The 18,123-nt window shown below is 40.8% G+C and overlaps 1 protein-coding gene across 1 annotated transcript in view; it reads left to right on the top strand.

Moving 5' to 3' along the window:
* Positions 1-5,349, top strand: part of Ryr2 (ryanodine receptor 2) — a 466,338-nt gene extending 460,989 nt beyond the window's left edge. Inside the window, exons 103-106 of the mRNA XM_052156653.1 lie at positions 392-456; positions 1,437-1,537; positions 2,984-3,035; positions 3,934-5,349. Coding sequence (XP_052012613.1) covers positions 392-456; positions 1,437-1,537; positions 2,984-3,035; positions 3,934-4,029 — 314 coding nt within the window. The 3' untranslated portion in view covers positions 4,030-5,349. The remainder of the gene's footprint in view (positions 1-391; positions 457-1,436; positions 1,538-2,983; positions 3,036-3,933) is intronic.
* The last annotated feature ends 12,774 nt before the right edge of the window (positions 5,350-18,123 follow it).

Genomic DNA, 18,123 nt, shown 5'->3' with positions numbered 1-18,123 from the left:
TTAGTCCTCATAGTAATGTTTTATTTTGTGTGTGGCTTTTTGTATTTTACAACCACTAATCTCAGGTACTCCTCTTGGCCTGCAATAAGTAATAATATAGTTTGTGTATGTGCCAAGTTAATTAGCATTGTTTTTTCTCCTAGCCTGTCATTTCATTTTAAAATACTTTTCCAGTAATCATTTGGCCCTGTCACTTTATGTTGACTCCTGGAGAATGTCACTTTCCCAGTAGGAAGCAGCCAGTATGACCTCAGACTTCTTCCATGTTCAGAATGTCTTTGCATGTTATTGCACATTCTCACTTTCCAGAGCAGAGCTATCCATCCGAGGGACTATGAGCTGAATGATCCATCATTGATGGTGATGACATAGTCTTTCTTTTCAATACTAGGTTTGATCATTGATGCTTTTGGAGAACTCAGAGACCAACAAGAGCAAGTCAAGGAAGACATGGAGGTGAGGCATTTGTGTCTTGGCTGTGGGGTGCCGTGAGCTATGCCCGGGTTCCGCAGTGCTTACTGAGTTCATTTGAAGCTGAATATAGTCCTGTAATTCTAAAATCCCATGAAGAGGAAGTTTCTGCTTTACTTTAGCTCCCAGTTCAGGCCTTCAGGCCTGTGCATAGACAAAGGACATAGAGGAGGGGTTATTACAGGTTTGTGGATATGGAGGATACTTACGGTAGCATAGGTGAAGGACATATACACATACATATACATGTAGCAGCATGTTTGAGAGGTTGTTCATAAGAGCATGAGTGACTTACAGCAGTTGCTTTACTTTAGCTCCCAGTTCAGGCCTTCAGGCCTGTGCATAGACAAAGGACATAGAGGAAGGGTTATTACAGGTTTGTGGATATGGAGGATACTTACGGTAGCATAGGTGAAGGACATATACACATACACATACACATACACATACACATACACATACACATACACATACACATACACATACATATACATATACATATACATATACATATACATGTAGCAGCATGTTTGAGAGGTTGTTCATAAGAGCATGAATGACTTACAGCAGTTGCATTACTAAAAGACCCACCAACAAGATTGGGTGACAACTCAGGACAGTTATATTCTGAGACCTCCCATCCCCCACCTTACAGACTAGAGAGTTTCCTCCTGCTCACCTAACCTAAGGGAAGGGCCTATGGAACCTGCATCTCTCTCTCTCTCTCTCTCTCTCTCTCTCTCTCTCTCTCTCTCTCTCATTTTCCTGAGCCAGGTAAATTGCCTGTGTCTAGTAAGTTCCTGGGAGGTTTCCCAAGCTTCCTGAGTTGTATGATCATATCTTCTTCCTCTAGAAGCAACTGGCTATATTCAGAGGCGACAGCTCCACAACCCAGTGGACTGTGTTTTCTCTCTATGGTATGGGATTCCTTTTCTGACGTCTTATTATCTCCCCTTGTCTTCTAGACCAAGTGCTTCATCTGTGGGATTGGCAATGATTATTTTGATACAGTGCCACACGGCTTTGAAACCCATACTTTACAGGAACACAACCTGGCCAACTACCTGTGAGTGACCCTTACAGGCTCTCCCCTGTTCTCTTCCATTCCAATGAACTCCAGAAGCAGGGCAGTGGTTGGACTCCAGGAGAAAGTCTGGTCCTCTCACCCTTCGAGCAGGCAGACTTAAATAACTAAGCTGTCTAATTGCATGTGAATGGTAATGGAGGATTTAGACTAGAAATGGGGTGGTATCGAGCCTTGCAGAGAGACCTGGGCATGTTCCTATTTCAAGTAGGAACTCTTTAGATGCAAGCTTGAGAATGCAGATCCTTTCTCTATCCACATCCCTGCTTTCTCATTCCCTTCTCCCTATTTTGAAGACCTATAGCTCTCTCTGGGTACTACAGAAAATTCAGTTAAAAACATTTTGTTAATATCCACTTATCAGAGATTGCATTCCATGTGTATTCTTTTGTGACTGGGTTACCTCACTTAGGATGATATTTTCCAGATCAAACCATTTGCCTAAAAATTTTGTGAATTCATTGACTCCCATGAAGAAGTATGGAGAAGGTCCTGATCCTGGAAAGGATTGATCTAGCATTGGAAGGGAATATAAGGACAGAGAAAAAAAGGAGGGAGGTGATTGGAGAATAGATGGAGAGAAGAAGGTTTATGGGACATATGGGGAGGGGGGATCTGGGAAAGGGGAAATCATTTGGAATGTAAACAAAGAATATAGAAAATAAAAAATTAAAAATAAATAAATAAATGAAAGTGAAAAAACATTTTGTTGTTTATGATAATAGTTATGATAGTTGGGGTTTTTTTTTTTACTGGGTTTTACATATATGTATATGTGTGTATGTATATACAAGGATATATAGGTATATGTATGTATGCATACAAAATAAAAATATGGCCTTTCCTTGGAACTAACCCAAACTAAAGTTTATCAAAATATCATTATTAGTTTTGGATCCAATTTTAATATAAGATGGACAATGTTATGTCAAATAAAAAATAGTTGAACTATATTCAATTAACTTGATAAAAATAGAACTTATGAAACCAAACTTTAATTAAAATTTGTCAGTGTTAATTTGAGCCTGACCAAAAACAATGTACCTCCAAGGGCCAGGCAGGGTTGTACATGCCTTTAATCTCCAAGGGCAGGCAGTGTGCCTTTAATCCCAGCACTGGGGGGCACAGGTAGATGGAACTTTACATAGTTCCAAGCCAGCCACAACCACATAAACTGCTGTGTGGTTTATTTGTTTGTTTGTCTTGTTTTTTAAATAACTTTGATATAAAATTGTGTGTAAAATTAGACAGGCCATCTCAGAGAATATGCTTATTTCTTTCTGGTATATTGTAATTTTCAGAAACTGAATTTGTGGTGCTTTCTCCATTTTCATAATCCATTGCAATCAAGATATGTGTAAGCCTCCCTCCTGTTTATGCTAGTGTTTTCATGTACTCCACTCCTGACCACTTTTTCTGTCTCTGTAGGTTTTTTCTGATGTATCTCATAAATAAGGATGAAACAGAACACACAGGACAGGTGGGTGAAGGCCGGTAATACACCATCATCAGGATGAAACTGTAGGAAGAGAGTGTAGCTAATACAGCAACATGTAAATATTCAACACTAAGGGGAAGACATTTTTCAGGGGCTTCCTGACTTAGTGGTTTAGAGTACTTGTGGCTTTCAAAGAAAAGACTGAGGTTCTTTTCTCAGTACCCACATGGTAGCTCACAACGAAGTGACACCAGCTCCAGGGACCCAATTCCCTTTTCTGGCCTCCATGAGCCATGTGCTCACCAGCGCACAACTACACATACATACATATTTGATTTGAAAAAAGAAAAAAGAACCATTGCTTTTAGATAATAATTATGCTATCTTGAGATAGCACATCTTGTGTGAGATAAGTATCAAACAGACTGCCTCCTTTGAAATAGCAAATTTCTAATTTCACATTTAAAACAGAGTTTTTAACTAAAAATACTAAGTTTACTTGTGAATTCAATCTTTTTTCTTCTGTAAAGATTGTGGCTATTATGTAGCCTATACTTTCAAATGAACTTCTATGTATAATAATATAATTGGGAAAAAACAATCAACGTCTACAATCTTTAGGAAAATATGAAATTCCCCTTCTGGGTTATTCACTACAAATGGATAATAGTTTGAACTTGGATAAAATTAAAAATGATGATAAACTAAAAACGTAGAGACTTAAGAATATGTTTTTTACATATATTGGTCAAACTAAAGGCATTCTGTTTATTTGAAGATCGCTTATTCCTATAGGTAATTTAAGTGGGGCTAAATGAATGCAGTAGGACATTTCTAGTTTTAATGATCAGTGTAGCTGAGTATCTTCTTCTGCTCTTTCCTGTGTTATCAGATAGATTTTGGAGACAGAGCTAACACCTTGATTTTCTCTGCTTTACAGGAGTCTTATGTCTGGAAGATGTACCAAGAGAGGTGCTGGGAATTTTTCCCAGCTGGGGACTGTTTCCGGAAACAGTATGAAGACCAGTTAAATTAGCATCATAACTTGACTGTCTCTGAAAACTCAAAGCAATCCCCCCTTTCTCTGTTCCCTTGGAAACACCTGCTCATATTTTCCACTAAGCAGCATCCTGTGCTGATGCACTGATCCTCAGTCTCAGAGGACCTGACTGTTCTCACGCCACCTCACATATCTTCACGGAGAAACAAAGGCTGAAGAACAATCCAACTAAGCATTCAGACTAAACAGGAACTCTGGAAAGAAATTCCTCATGGATACTCTACCATACCACCCATGGTCAGCTTCCCCTGAGGGTCATGGAGTCTCCACAAGCTGCCAGACCTGTGCAGCCAAGCATGGCAGCCACACTCACCCAGGCTCTTTATTTTGCCATCCCAGAAGGAAGTGTCTGAGGGTCATAGAGCACTGTAGCACTTAACAGGTTACCATGGACACCGGTTGCAAAGGGAAATAGTGCCTTACTATAAGTGGGTTGAGCTATGCAGAAGATTATGTGCATGACAAACACCTTTATTTTCTTTACATCAACCTTTTTTTCCTTAGACAAAATGGTTTTGTGATTTTGGTTTCTTTGATTTGGTTTCTTTTTCCCTTTATTCTTTTCTTTGGTGGAGGAGGGTAAGAAAAGCTGTTTGCTGTTCGCGCTATTTTCAAAAGAAGGGTGGTGTGTCTCAAGACAGAAGGAGCCTCTCATCATCCAGTACATCGCATTTACCCTCCCCACTTTGGTAAACACTCTGATGCAATGTGGCAACTTATGAAATCTTTGTATGAAAAAAAAAGACTGCAAAAACTACAACTTTCAAAAGAAATAATTCATTGCATGTTTATTATGCAAGTTTAAATGAACAAAGAAAGCCTTCAGAAACAAGTTGATCAACACAGAAGAATTTTCGTGATAATTACATCTATAGTAACAGAGTTGTGGGCTACTCATATTTCTGGAGTCAGTGTTATCCACCAATGGTTGGAACCATCGCCAATGTGACACTAGTCTTGGGTTTTCCTCTTTCTTTTGGCCATCTGTGATCAGCCATTGGTTAAGGACGCCTTGACAGGCCATCTTTTGATATCCAAGCTGAAGCAATATCCATTCAGAGATTTCATTGGTTGCGTCATAAGACATGGGTGACCATGTACATCAATTCATTTTATGTTTTTCTTTTCTTTTTTTCATTTTGAGTCCTTTTAAATGTAATTCCAATCTTTACAATTAAAAAAGACAGGTTCAGAATGGAAGCGAGGTCATTCTTCGAACATTGGAGATCTTTTATTACAAGTCTGCTTGTTAATTTTAGAATTGTAAAATGGCTCTAATTAAACTATTTAACTAACTTCCTTGTTCTTCTCCTATTTGTTCCTATTTTGTGTATACCAGGAAATCATAGAATCCCAAGTTTTTAATTCAGTTTAATTGTGTATAGGACAAACCCAGACACTTCACAGTCAGACACACATAGCAGTATTTGTGACTGTGGGGAGTTGGGTCCACCAGGCATTTTGTCCACTTTCTATCTTGTGGGGTAATTCAGTGACAGAACTAACTCTCTTCCCACTTTTTAAATTGTCATACATCTTTCACTTTAAAGAATTCTTCCTTGCTCAGGAAAGTGAACTTTTGAATAATAATTATAACACACTTAATAGGAAAGAGAAGTAGACCATAAACAAGTAGTCCGTTAAACACAGAGACACAAATTAAGCGTGTGTTATGTGTCACAGACCATTAGAGCTATCAGTTGTCATCTGTTCTATTACATCTTGTCACATCATCAGAGCTCCAGAACCTGGCTTTTGTGTTTCTCTTTCAGTGTCACTTTTATTTGGGGGAAGGGATAAATCTTGGAGCACTGTAGAAATTGTTCCATGCCTTCTCAGAAATAGAACCTTATATCCTAAGGAGTCTAAGTAGATCTGGTCAGCTCTCTGTAACACATCAAAGAACATGTATCCCTATGCCATGAAACACTATAGAGGAAGGGTCACTGGAGAATAAGTCATTAATTGAGACAAATTTGTGGGTTAGATTCAAATCTTCTTTTTACAATGTCCACATTGCAGTAGACACAAAGCAAAAGTAAAGGTAAGTCACAAAGGAAATAAAGTCATATATTTGTCAAGATCTGTGTACTTTACTGACTGAAGTTCCTGGGAGGTGGTAGAAATAGTAGGGAAAGAGAGAACGGAATTGGTGAAATGAAGCTTTCCCATTGCAAAGCCAGGGCCTTGTAAGCACATCAATATTGGAAGAAAAGAAAACGCAGGTGTGCTACTTGGGCAAGTCATACCTATCCAATCACCATTGAATGACAGAGCAGGACATCACTGGAAAACCACCCAAGAGAAGATGATAAAATCACTATGGTGCTGAATGCCTGCAATTTCAGCTCCAAGGTTGAAGCCCTGGGCTTGTGCTACACAGTTGAGTTCAAGGTCAGCCTGTGATAGGCGATACTGTCTAAAAAAGAGGAAAGGAATTCAGCCTTATCAGCATTATTTATTTGCCTAGGAAATAATCAGGGAATCTTAAACACAATGTGTTTGATGGGTCCAGTCTATCAGGGTAGGAAGGCAACATGGCAATGGAGCCATAATGGTGGATGTTGTTTTATGGTTTGTTTCTACTCCAGCTAGTTGGGAAGCAGACAAACCAACCCTGACTGCTCTGGCTCTACATCTTCCAGCTGGATCCGTGTCTGAAAGGTCCTACAGACTCTCAAAATTACAGGACCAGCTGTGGACCAAGTTTTTGAGATTTGGAGGACCGTTTAAATTCAAAGCATGATAGTCATCATCTCCGAAATATTTTATCCCACCCATTCAAACATTATTAGGAATACTATTATGGCTCTGGGTGTGTACATGAGCTTCAACAATATCAACTAACTGGACCCCCCTCCCCAGATCTTCCAAGGACTAAACCACTAACCAAAGAGTACATATGGAGTGACCCATGGCTCCAGCTGCATATGTAGCAGAGGATGGCATTATCTGACATCAATGGGAGAGGAGGTCCTTGGTCCTCTGGAGGCTTGTTGCCCCAGCATAGGGGGATGCTAGAGGGGTGAGGTGGGAGTGGGTGGATGGGTAGGTAGGGGAGCACCCTCTTACAGACAAAAAGAAGGGGGAATGGAATGGGGATGTTGCAGAGCGGAGACTGGGAAAGGAGACAACATTTGAAATGTAAATAAATAAAATAACAATTAATAAAAAAGAAAAAGATCTCAATAAACATTTTTTAGGTAATGAAAATAAAACTATGAAAATACTCTATGCTGAGGAAAGTACAATTCCAGCAGAAGTAGAATCAAAACCATCACTGGAGCTGATGCAAAGCAAATAAAGACATCCACACTCGGAAGTGTAACTATATGGAGTGGACAGAGCAATGGCTATGTGTTTAACTATATGTAAGTATGCATACACTTACATTGCTATATATCTATATTTTCAAAATGACCTTTTCATGATTCCTCTAACCCCAGTCTGACTCTGCAGAGTCTCATCTCATTTTCATCCTTATTTGTAACTTCATTCCTATGGGAACTGTTTACCCTCAACAAATTTACCAATTCATCCCATACTCCTTATTGTGCAACCTAGAGCTCATAACCACACTGTTCTCTACTTGAACATCTCCATCACCTTCCCCAGGCTGTTACATCCCTGGGCTTCTATGCCTCATGCAACCACACAGAGACAGTTAATTCTGCCTAGTAACTGTGGCCTCCCAGGGGCTTCCCACACATTCTTTCTCCTATTTCCTGTGAAGAGGCCCTTCTTAGTAGTCTTAGATTTCTATTGCCATGTTGGAGCACTCCCACTGAGATCTATGCAACTGGACACTCATGTGATGATTTTTAGGTTGCATCAGGACAGTAGAAAGAGAAAGGAATAAAGAGAACAGTACTGACTAGCCCTTACAGTTTTGCTATGTTGATTAAGTTATTTAATTTTGATTGTCAAATTTATAGGATCAGTGTCAACTAATAGTCATACCTCTGAACAGATCCTTGTGATTCCAGGGAGGACTTATTTGGGAGGGAATACCCTTCCCTCCCATGAGTAGGTGATATCTTCTGATGTGTGGTTCACACACAGAGAGATTCAGGAAAATCCTTGTAGCCAGCCTGACCTGCCTGTGCTTCTTACTGGTGAGTTCATCTAGCCTGCACAGATATAGAATTCCAGATTATTCTGTCTTCTAATGTGGTCTGAAGATTAGCCACTCTCCAGGTATCCCCCAGGCTTTCTACCCTAGGAGAAATACATTGCTCCTCCTGAGGGCTCCCTCTTCATGAACTGAGAAAATACCATATTCTTAGACCTTATCATGTAAGCCATTCTACTAAGTCCTATTTCAGTGTATGTGTGTGTGTGTGTGTGTGTGCGTTACTAGTTCTGTTATTCTACAGAACCAGTCTAATGCATCAACTGGCAAAGGATTTTTAAGTTGTTTTGTATGTGTTTGTATTTCTTTTAAGGTAGGTCTGATGAACACATTTTCTGATTGACATTTAGCTGTGCAAAGGCACTGCCAATTAGATTGGTCCTGGTTTTGCCTCCTTTCCCTTGTGGGCTTTACACATCATATAGAACTCTCCATGGCACTGAAACTCCCCTGCTTTACAAACCGAATTGACACTGCTGGAGGAGGCATAAACCACTTCTAGTGTGAAGAAACTGTGCAGAGAGAAAAACTGAACTTGGCTTGCCTTGGCCATAAGTTTTGAGTGCACATGCCCCTGGGAGTCAGTGATTCCTGAGCAGGACAGCCATGCCTGTCTGATGCTGCCTCCTCTACTGTGTATCAGAGTAGCACATTCTGCTGCCTGTATCCAACATATTGAGACAGTTTGACTGCTTAGTTGATTAAGACACACAAATCAAGACACACAGGGCAGGACATTTTCTGGCTGTGACCTGTACAGCAGGCATTGTCTAAGCTACATAATTATAATCTTACCCTTTCACAGCCTTTAATTTGACTCTTTTCTGAAGAAACCCCACTCTTGCCTCTTGCAAATTCATTCTCTCTTCTTTATTCCTCCTTTCCTCTCTTTTCTGCTCTCCATCTCTCTTTTCTCTTTCCTATATCCTTAGTAACACTGAAGATGACTACCATTTTGGAGTTATTCATAAAGTTGGGATTTTGTGGCTACTCCATTGATGTGTATACTACCTCTGTTAGTCGTCGTCGTCTTCTTCTTCTTCTTCTTCTTCTTCTTCTTCTTCTTCTTCTTCTTCTTCTTCTTCTTCTTCTTCTTCTTCTTCTTCTCCTCCTCCTCCTCCTCCTCCTCCTCCTTCTCCTCCTCCTCCTCCTCCTCCCCCCCCTCCTCCTGTTTGTTTTTTGAGACAGGGTTTCTCTGTGTAGCCCTGGCTGTCCTGGAACTCACTCTGTAGACCAGGCTGGCCTCAGACTCATAAATCTGCCTGCTTCTGCATCCCAAGTGCTGGGATTAAAGGCGTAGGCCACCACTGCCCGGTACCACCACTGCCCAGCACCACCACTGCCCGGCATTAGCTTACTTCTTAAAGCTTATCTTGTACTGAGATCTAGGTTTTTGTTTGTTTTGAAAAATAAAGGAAGGTCTAATTGAGGATTTCTATGTTTTCAGATTGTTCTGGCAGATAACCTATCTAGTTATCCATCAACACCAAAAAAGCCATGGACCTGTAATCTCAGCATTTGAGAGGCAGAGGAAGGAAGATTCCAGGTTCAAGAGATACAGTTAACACGTATACAAATACGCATGGATGTGAGGGAGATAGCAACAAGACAGATGGACAGAGAGACAGAAGGACAGAGACAAAGAGACAAACAGGCTCAGCCTAAGGGAAAGAAATAGCTTGCCATGTTACCTGCTGAGAATTTTGAGCATTAGGTCCTACATATTTCTAACTATTTGACATCACATTTCTGATAAGTAGTGGAGAAGATATTGAAAATATTTATAATTAAGAATTCCAATAGTGGTTCTAGATTCTTTCTTCCATGCATTCATTAGATACGTTTTTCTGTCAGATATTAGGCAAGGTTGTTTTTTTTTAAACACAGAAGCAAATGAAACAGAATATAAAAAGTCTAATCCATTTAAAGCCCAGCTTTTCTGTTTGAAGATGAAGACAGACAAATAAAGTACCCAATGTTTACTATGCACATGAATAACATCCAGTTTACATTTACATTGTGTGTGTGTGTGTGTGTGTGTGATGGTGCCTACCTGGAGATTAGAAGACAACTTGTGGGATTTGGTTTTCACTTCTACCATGTGGATTCTCCAGATCAAACCATAGTCATAAAGCTTGGAAGAGCAAGCACCTTGACCTGCCATCTTGCTATGCTCTAGATACTGTCTCTTATTACATTGGTTAATGGTTTCTATCATTGTCTCAGGACTACAGTCAAGCAAATGCCTTTTTACTTTGTATCTTTGTTGTTTAGATAGTCTGAAATACTACCAGCTCTAATTGTCTAATTGTGCTCAGGGTGTAATTACACGACTAAAGTCTTTACAACAGACCATTTTGTAAAATGTTGTGCCTGGAAATGACTCTTCCCTCTGGAATGGGAGAGAAAGCTTAGGTTGTTTTCCACTCACATAATAAAACAAAAGCTTTCCTTGTGTTCCTTCCCTGGAATTCCTTGCCTGTGTCATTGGCACATGGCTTCCACTCAGTGTACCCAAATCAGTTATACATTACTTGACTGCCTTTAAAATTCTTTTATGAGAAACTTGAGAAGGAAGTTGGTCACATTTGTAGTCATGTTGGCAGCTTGAGTTTCTGTGGGTGCCTCTGGTGTCTCCTCCACCCCCTCTTAGTCAAGTGCAACCTAAACTTTCTGTCATATCTTCAACTCCTCCACCACAAAGGTTAAAACCTTCTGAGTCACTACTGGCTCAGGGGAGTAAAATCATAACCTTTCCTGTCCTTCATAATTTTTATTGAGTTACAGCCAGATATATCCATAGCTTGCTGTCAAATCTCCAATTCATAAAGATGTGCTTATAGTATAACCTTGACATTATATTGCTTGAAGCTCCTAAAATAAACTCTCTCCAGCAACCTCTTTCTCAATGTCCCAACCTTGTTCAATCCCTGTCAACACCGTATGCTCTGTCTGGTCTAAAGACGGCTACTGTTGCAAATGTTCCGTTTTGACTTTTGTCCTACCTTCAACATTGTGTCATCAGCCTGCTTCCCCCTGGGGCTCCACTAGAGAAGATCCCAGTGAATACAGCTCCTGTCCTTTTACTTCTTGGGTTCTGCCATCATCTCATGAAGTCAACTTAGATGTCAACTTTGCCCAGATATCAATACCATAAGAACTGTTCTTTTCCAGAAATTGGAATATACTTAAGAGATTCTCAGAGATGGAGAGGTGACACATTGGATAAGAGTTCTTTCAGAGGACCAGAGTTCAGTTCCCAGCACCCATATTGAGTGACTCACACCCACCTTTAACTCCAGCTCCAATGCCTTCTTCTGGCCACTGAGAGCCACAGATGCACATAGTCATACACACATATACACTCAAACACATAATTAAACATGTAATAACCTTGAAAGTTTGTGTGTGTGTGTGTGTGTGTGTGTGTGTTCCAAGGGGTATCTCTGGAAGCTGATATCCTTCTGTTTGTTTGCTTTAATATTTTACATTCTTTCTGAAATTACCTTCAGGGGTATAGATGAAAACTCCAAATATGCATGCCACATGCATGCTGAATGGCTTCCTGACTACATGCTGGCACGGTTTTCCTCAGAAAGGCCCAGATGCCTTTCATTAGCTTTGGTAGTGAAGGTTGTTTTTTAAAGACCTGCATACAATCTTTTTTCTATTAAGTACTCTGGTGGAAGTGTTTATAACTAGGGTAAAGGTCTTAATTTATAAAAATTTTATGAAGTTATGTGTCTGTTTTGTAATGTCTTGCTCTTTAGATTCAAGACAAACATGCTGGAACATCAAAATGCAGAATCTAAAAATATTTTTTCCACACTGAAAAGATGTAAAAATGCCCCATTTAAAACACATCTAAGGAACTTCAGAGGCTTCCAAGGAAGGAAGCTATTTACCATTCCATTTTGTAGGATGCATTCCTTCCCCACGTCTATCATCTCAGTTGTAAGTGACCCAGTTTGCTACTGAAGATGGACTGGCATCAGTTCAGGACATCTCAGGCACTCACTCACGACCAAGGGGCAGTAATCAATGTTTATAAGCAAGACATCCATCCTCTCTCTGGGACTTCACAGGATTCCTCATCTTTCCCAGTACAGAAAGAATTGTGTTCTATCACATTTCAGAAATCATAAAGCATATTCAAATGGATCTGAAGAATTCTATAGTCTTCCATGAGATAATTGATAATACCCAGAGAGCCACTGAGGGGTTGGTACTGGGAATGACTTTGATATTCATTCTCAGATTCAGTTGTAAATGAGTATATGAGGTCTGAGAGGGCTTAAGGCAGGTTGTTACCATCTTTGAAATGGCATGGGTAGATGGCATACACGCAGCAGCCTCTTCACACACTTATCTTGAACTTTGTATGTCCGTGTAGAGCTACTCCATGATGAGGCCTTTCTGTCCAAGGCCATGTACTTCTGAGTCCGACCGTAAACTCAGCTTATGTGGCTGTGTGGTGAGGTCAGATGTTACCTCTCTGGGGCTCATACATCTGTCATCTGGATCAGTGCCCCATATTCCTGTGGGAGAATAGTGAGAAATCACACAAACAAAGGCACCAGGTACACATTTCCACTAAGACCTCAAATGTCTAGATCTAATAAATAGCATGGGAATTTTCAAGTTTTGGTTCGACTAAATGCAACATGCCATAGACAAGGCAGTACCAAGATAGAAGCAACCTACCTTCAGTCTTAGCCAGGACAGCTTCACAGAACTCTGATCTACAACACAAGAAGGCAACATGTGTGGAAAGGAGACTGAAAATACAGTGGGAGTTTAAGAGTGACAAACCAGCATTTGCCTCCTTTGTTTATGGTCTGATGACTGGACTCTGTGGCTCTGTGGCTGATTGATTCTCACGTTTCATGGCAGACCAAGATGAGGCCATTCATTACAAAACAGATTCTGAAACTGTCTTGTAGCAACTTCATATACTAAATCAAGTTATAGTCTATTATGTAAAGACTCTAAGTCCAGATGCAGTCTTGGTTTTAGTTTTGTTTAGTATGATTATATAGACTGAGAAGACAGCTCCATCTGTAAAGTGCTTGCCAAGCAAGCACAAATACCTGTGGTAGAGCCTTAGAACCCAACTGAGAAAACATGGCAGGGTGCCCCACACTAGCAATTCTAGAACCAGGGAGGCAGAGAAAGACAGATCCCAGAGCTCACTGGTCAGCCAGCTTAGACTTATTAGTGAACTATGGTATAAAGAGACCTTGTTTCTAAAAGGAAAAAAATGTGGATAAAATTTAGAATTGCTCCTTGGCCTCCACAGGAGTCCATACATACATGCATTTGTACCTGCACACATGAAGGAACACATGAAAATAATAAAACACAGAAAACAATAAAAAAATTCTGTCTATAGTGACTGATACTATATTGCATACCATATATCAACTGATATTAGATCCCATGTATCTTCACATCAAGAATAGAAATTTGACTAGCTACTTATGACATGGATGTTCTGTGTTCTAATTGCTTAATGGTCATCCTCTCACAATCTTTCATACGCAAAACCATGACGTCATACTTCTTCAACACACACACACTATGAATGGAGGTGTAACATCTCAACAGCGGTGAGAGTTATGAAAGGGAGAGATTTTTAAATGCCCAGAGGACAAGTACCTAATCACTGGGGCTGCAGCTGGCTCAGCAACAGGCTCTGGAATTGATTCCCCTCCTCGTCTGTCTCTCTCCCTCTACCCCTCACTCCTGCCTGTCAGTCACATCACTACCCACATGAGACTACCTGCATGTCAGTCTCTACCTCAGCCTCTGGTTTCAGTTGTTTAACCAGTTCAGAGATTGTTCAGTTAGAACAGACACATAGCTTGGAGCTGCCTTTCTGCCAACTTCCTCTTTGGAAAGAGAAAAGAGGGGGGTGAGATGGGTACCTGCAACCACACAGTTTCCTTGATATGATCACAAAAGGTACACAAGGGAAACACCTTCCCTGATAATAGGAGGCATACTGTCATTAGGATAAAAATCTCAGGAGGTATCAGGAAATGACTTTAGCAAATGCAGAGTTAATGACTTAGCAAAATAATATAATTAGGTAGATCTACTAAACTCTCTCTCTCTCCTTCTCTCTCCTCTCTCTCTCTCTCTCTCTCTCTCTCTCTCTCTCTCTCTCTCTGTGTGTGTGTGTGTGTGTGTGAATATGGGGTGCAAAGATTGTTATGAGTGTGAGATCAAAGCTAACTTACAGTATAATTAAACCCCAAGTGCCAGTACTGCTCAAAGCAACTTAAGTTTTTATTTTAATTTTTGACTCAACGTTTATGAAAGTCCCTGAACAAGTTAGCTATGAGTGATGCAGTCCGGCATTCTGAAACACAGCCGGTTTGGGGTGAGTGCTCAGCTGGAAGAGCATGTTTGTACCCTGGGGCCTTTCCTGCCCTGGCAAGTGAGCTGTGAGAAGGAGAGAGTAGATCTGGCAGCAGGCTCTCTGCTAGTTGCTTTAAAGGCTTTCTCTATTTAACCTCTCAGGGACATTTGGCCACAGAAATGGCCTGGGGCATCCCTAATGCATCATAATGTGTGACCCCTGGCAACAATATAGAAGTTGATAGTCTGACATGGTTTGCTATTGTAAGATAGAACTTACTGCACTTACTAAGCAAGGTCAGGAAGAAATAACTGATCGAACACAAAGACAAGGACCACCTGTGTTTTCCCTCATGCATGGCCCTTGGGACAGGGCAGGGATGTGGCCAATAAAGGAAGGCTATTAGGGATGTAGACTAAGAGAAAAGGGGAAGGGGGAGCTTCAAATCCAAATGGATCAAGGACCTCCACATAAAGCCAGACACTCTGAAGCTAATAGAAAAGAAACTGGGGAAGACCCTTGAGGACATCGGTACAGGGAGAAAGTTTCTGAACAGAACATCAATAGCGTATGCTCTAAGATCAAGAATTGACAAATGGGACCTCATAAATTTACAAAGTTTCTGTAAGGCAAAGGGACACCATCAAGAGGACAAATCGGCAACCAACAAATTGGGAAAAGATCTTCACCAATCCTACATCAGATAGAGGGCTAGTATCCAATATATATAAAGAACTCAAGAAGTTAGACTCCATAAAACCAAACAACCCTATTAAAAAATGGGGGTACAGAGTTAAATAAAGAATTCTCACCTGAAGAACTTTGGATGGCAGAGAAGCATCTTAAAAAATGCTCAACTTCATTAGTCATTAGGGAAATGCAAATCAAAACAACCCTGGGATTTCACCTTACACCAGTCAGAATGGCTAAGATTAAAAATTCAGGAGACAGCAGGTGTTGGAGAGGGTGTGGAGAAAGAGGAACACTCCTCCACTGCTGGTGGGGTTGCAAATTGGTACAACCACTCTGGAAATCAGTCTGGCGGTTCCTCTGAAAACTGGGCACCTCACTTCCAGAAGATCCTGCTATACCACTCCTGGGCATATACCCAGAGGATTCCCCACCATGTAATAAGGATACATGTTCTACTATGTTCATAGCAGCCCTATTTATAATTGCCAGATGCTGGAAAGAACCCAGGTATCCCTCAACAGAAGAGTGGATGCAAAAAAATGTGGTATGTGTACACAATGGAGTACTATTCAGCCATTAGAAACAATGAATTCATGAAATTCTTAGGCAAATGGATGGAGCTAGAGAACATCATACTAAGTGAGGTAACCCAGACTCAAAAGGTGAATCATGGTATGCACTCACTAATAAGTGGATATTAGCCGGGAAAACTGGAATACCCAAAACATAATCCACACATCAAATGAGGTACAAGAAGAAAGGAGGAGTGGCCCCTTGTTCTGGAAAGACTCAGTGAAGCAGTATTCGGCAAAACCAGAACGGGGAAGTGGGAAGGGGTGGGTGGGAGGACAGGGGGAGAGAAGGGGGCTTGAGGGACTTTCAGGGAGTGGGGGGCTAGAAAAGGGGAAATCATTTGAAATGTAAATAAAAAATATATCGAATAAAAAAAAGGGGGGAGCTTAAAGAATATCAATGGAGCAAATGAATATGAGCAAACTATGTTAGCCGCACACATGGAAATGTCATATTAACAACAACAAAGTAAAGAATTAGCTCATTGTGATCTGTTATGGGCTTGGAGATCAATGCTAATAACAAAAAAAGCAAAGGTTCATTAGTGCACTGTGTGCTGTGTGCCAGGCATACATGCTTTTTGTATGTACATGCATATATGTACATATATGCTTTTTTGTATTTTGTGTGTTTGTATGTGGTATATGTTTATAAGTACATGTGTGTATGCCCATGTCTGAATATGCAGATGCCAGAAGGGGATATCCAGTATACTCTATCAATCTCTAGTCCCAGAGACAGCATTTCTCTCTGAACCTTGATGTTGGTGTTTTATTTTAGTTTTTATTTCGGGAGTTTGTTGGTTGGTTGATTGCTTTGCATTTTTTCCTAGGCTGACTGGCAATAAAGCCCCAGCTGTTCTCCCTCCATGGCCCCCTCACCCAACATTTGGTTATGGCTATTCCCATAATTTTATGCGGCTACTGAGGATCTGAAGTTAGAACTTCATGATTGTGCAACAAGCATCATCTTCTCAGTAACTGTCTCATCTTCATTTTACAGATGAGGATGAAGGAGGAGGAGGAGGAAGGGGAGGAAGAGGAGGAAGAGAAGGAAGAAGAGGAATAAGACAAAGAAGATGAAGAAGACAAAGAAGGAGAGGAAGAGGTGGGAAAGGGGGAAGGGGGAGAGGAGAGGAGGAGGAGGAGGAGGAAGAGGAGGAAGAGGAAGTGGAAGAAGGAAGAGGAAGAGGAAGAGGAAGAAGAAGAAGAAGGAGAAGAAGGAGAAGAAGAAAAGAAGAAGAAGCATTAGCAGCAGCCACCTAACCAACACTGTCATCTCTCCTTGCTCTGGAGAGAAATCAATACAAATAAATCATAGGAGATGTGATTGTACTCAGAGGAGGTGGAAGGCTATTGAGTGTGAAGGAGAGGAGCCAGGTGTGACTGTGTATGGAAGGCATCTTCAGGTAGTGACATCTGAGAGCACTTTTTGAAACAGGACAGAGTAGATATAAAAGAAAGACATTTAATCCATAGGCGCTGTGCTTTCCATTGTTTCTTACTAGAATGTCTGTGGTATGATCCAGCAGAGGAGACATTAAAAAACTGTCTAAATGAAAATGTAGCCTATTGATGATGGGAGGAAATGGGATGTCAGCCACATTCAAATATGGAAGGATCTTCCATGCATATCGTAAAGGCAAAGGAGCTAGTCTGACAATATGACACACTATGTAATTCCAACTGCATGGGCACTCTGGAAAGGTAAAATTGTAAGCAAGTACAGGAATGTAGGAGACCAAACTGTAGGAAACCAGGTCTTCAACAGCCCCACCTTGAGAATCCCCTTTTGCTGACCCCTTGTTAGAAGCCTCTTTTACAAGGACGATTGTGGGAACCAACTGGTCCTTATCTTAGATAAAAATCTGAGGTTGTTAGAGAAGAACCAGCATACCAGAAAAGCCATAAGATGCCTCAAGCTGCTGCCAGCCTGTCGCCAGCATCTGCATCAGATGTCCTCCCTTTCTTCTGTGCCTTCAATCATTCTCCTCCAGCCCCTCCTTATTTTTTCTTATGGTGTGCTTAAAACTAGACTTTTTTCTGTTAATAAACAGACCTTGACATGAACTCCTGATGCTTGGTCTCACCCTGTCCTTCCCGCCCATCTCTCTCTTGCAGGCTGGGTCCTTCTCAGCTCTATGAATAACTAGGTTCCACAGGACGGGATACAGGAAGAGATAGTAGAGGGTTCGGGAGAAGACTGCCAGGAAAGTGTGAACTGGTGGGCACAGGGAATGTTTTAGGGAAGTGAAATTATTTTCTATGATATTGTAATGGTGGATACTAAACCCTAGTGCAAGTAAAGA

The sequence above is a fragment of the Apodemus sylvaticus genome, chromosome 14, assembly GCF_947179515.1.
Source record: "Apodemus sylvaticus chromosome 14, mApoSyl1.1, whole genome shotgun sequence".
Classification (NCBI taxonomy): domain Eukaryota; kingdom Metazoa; phylum Chordata; class Mammalia; order Rodentia; family Muridae; genus Apodemus; species Apodemus sylvaticus.
The sequence above is the reverse complement of the archived record's forward strand: the minus strand, read 5'-3'. Positions and strand labels throughout refer to the sequence as shown.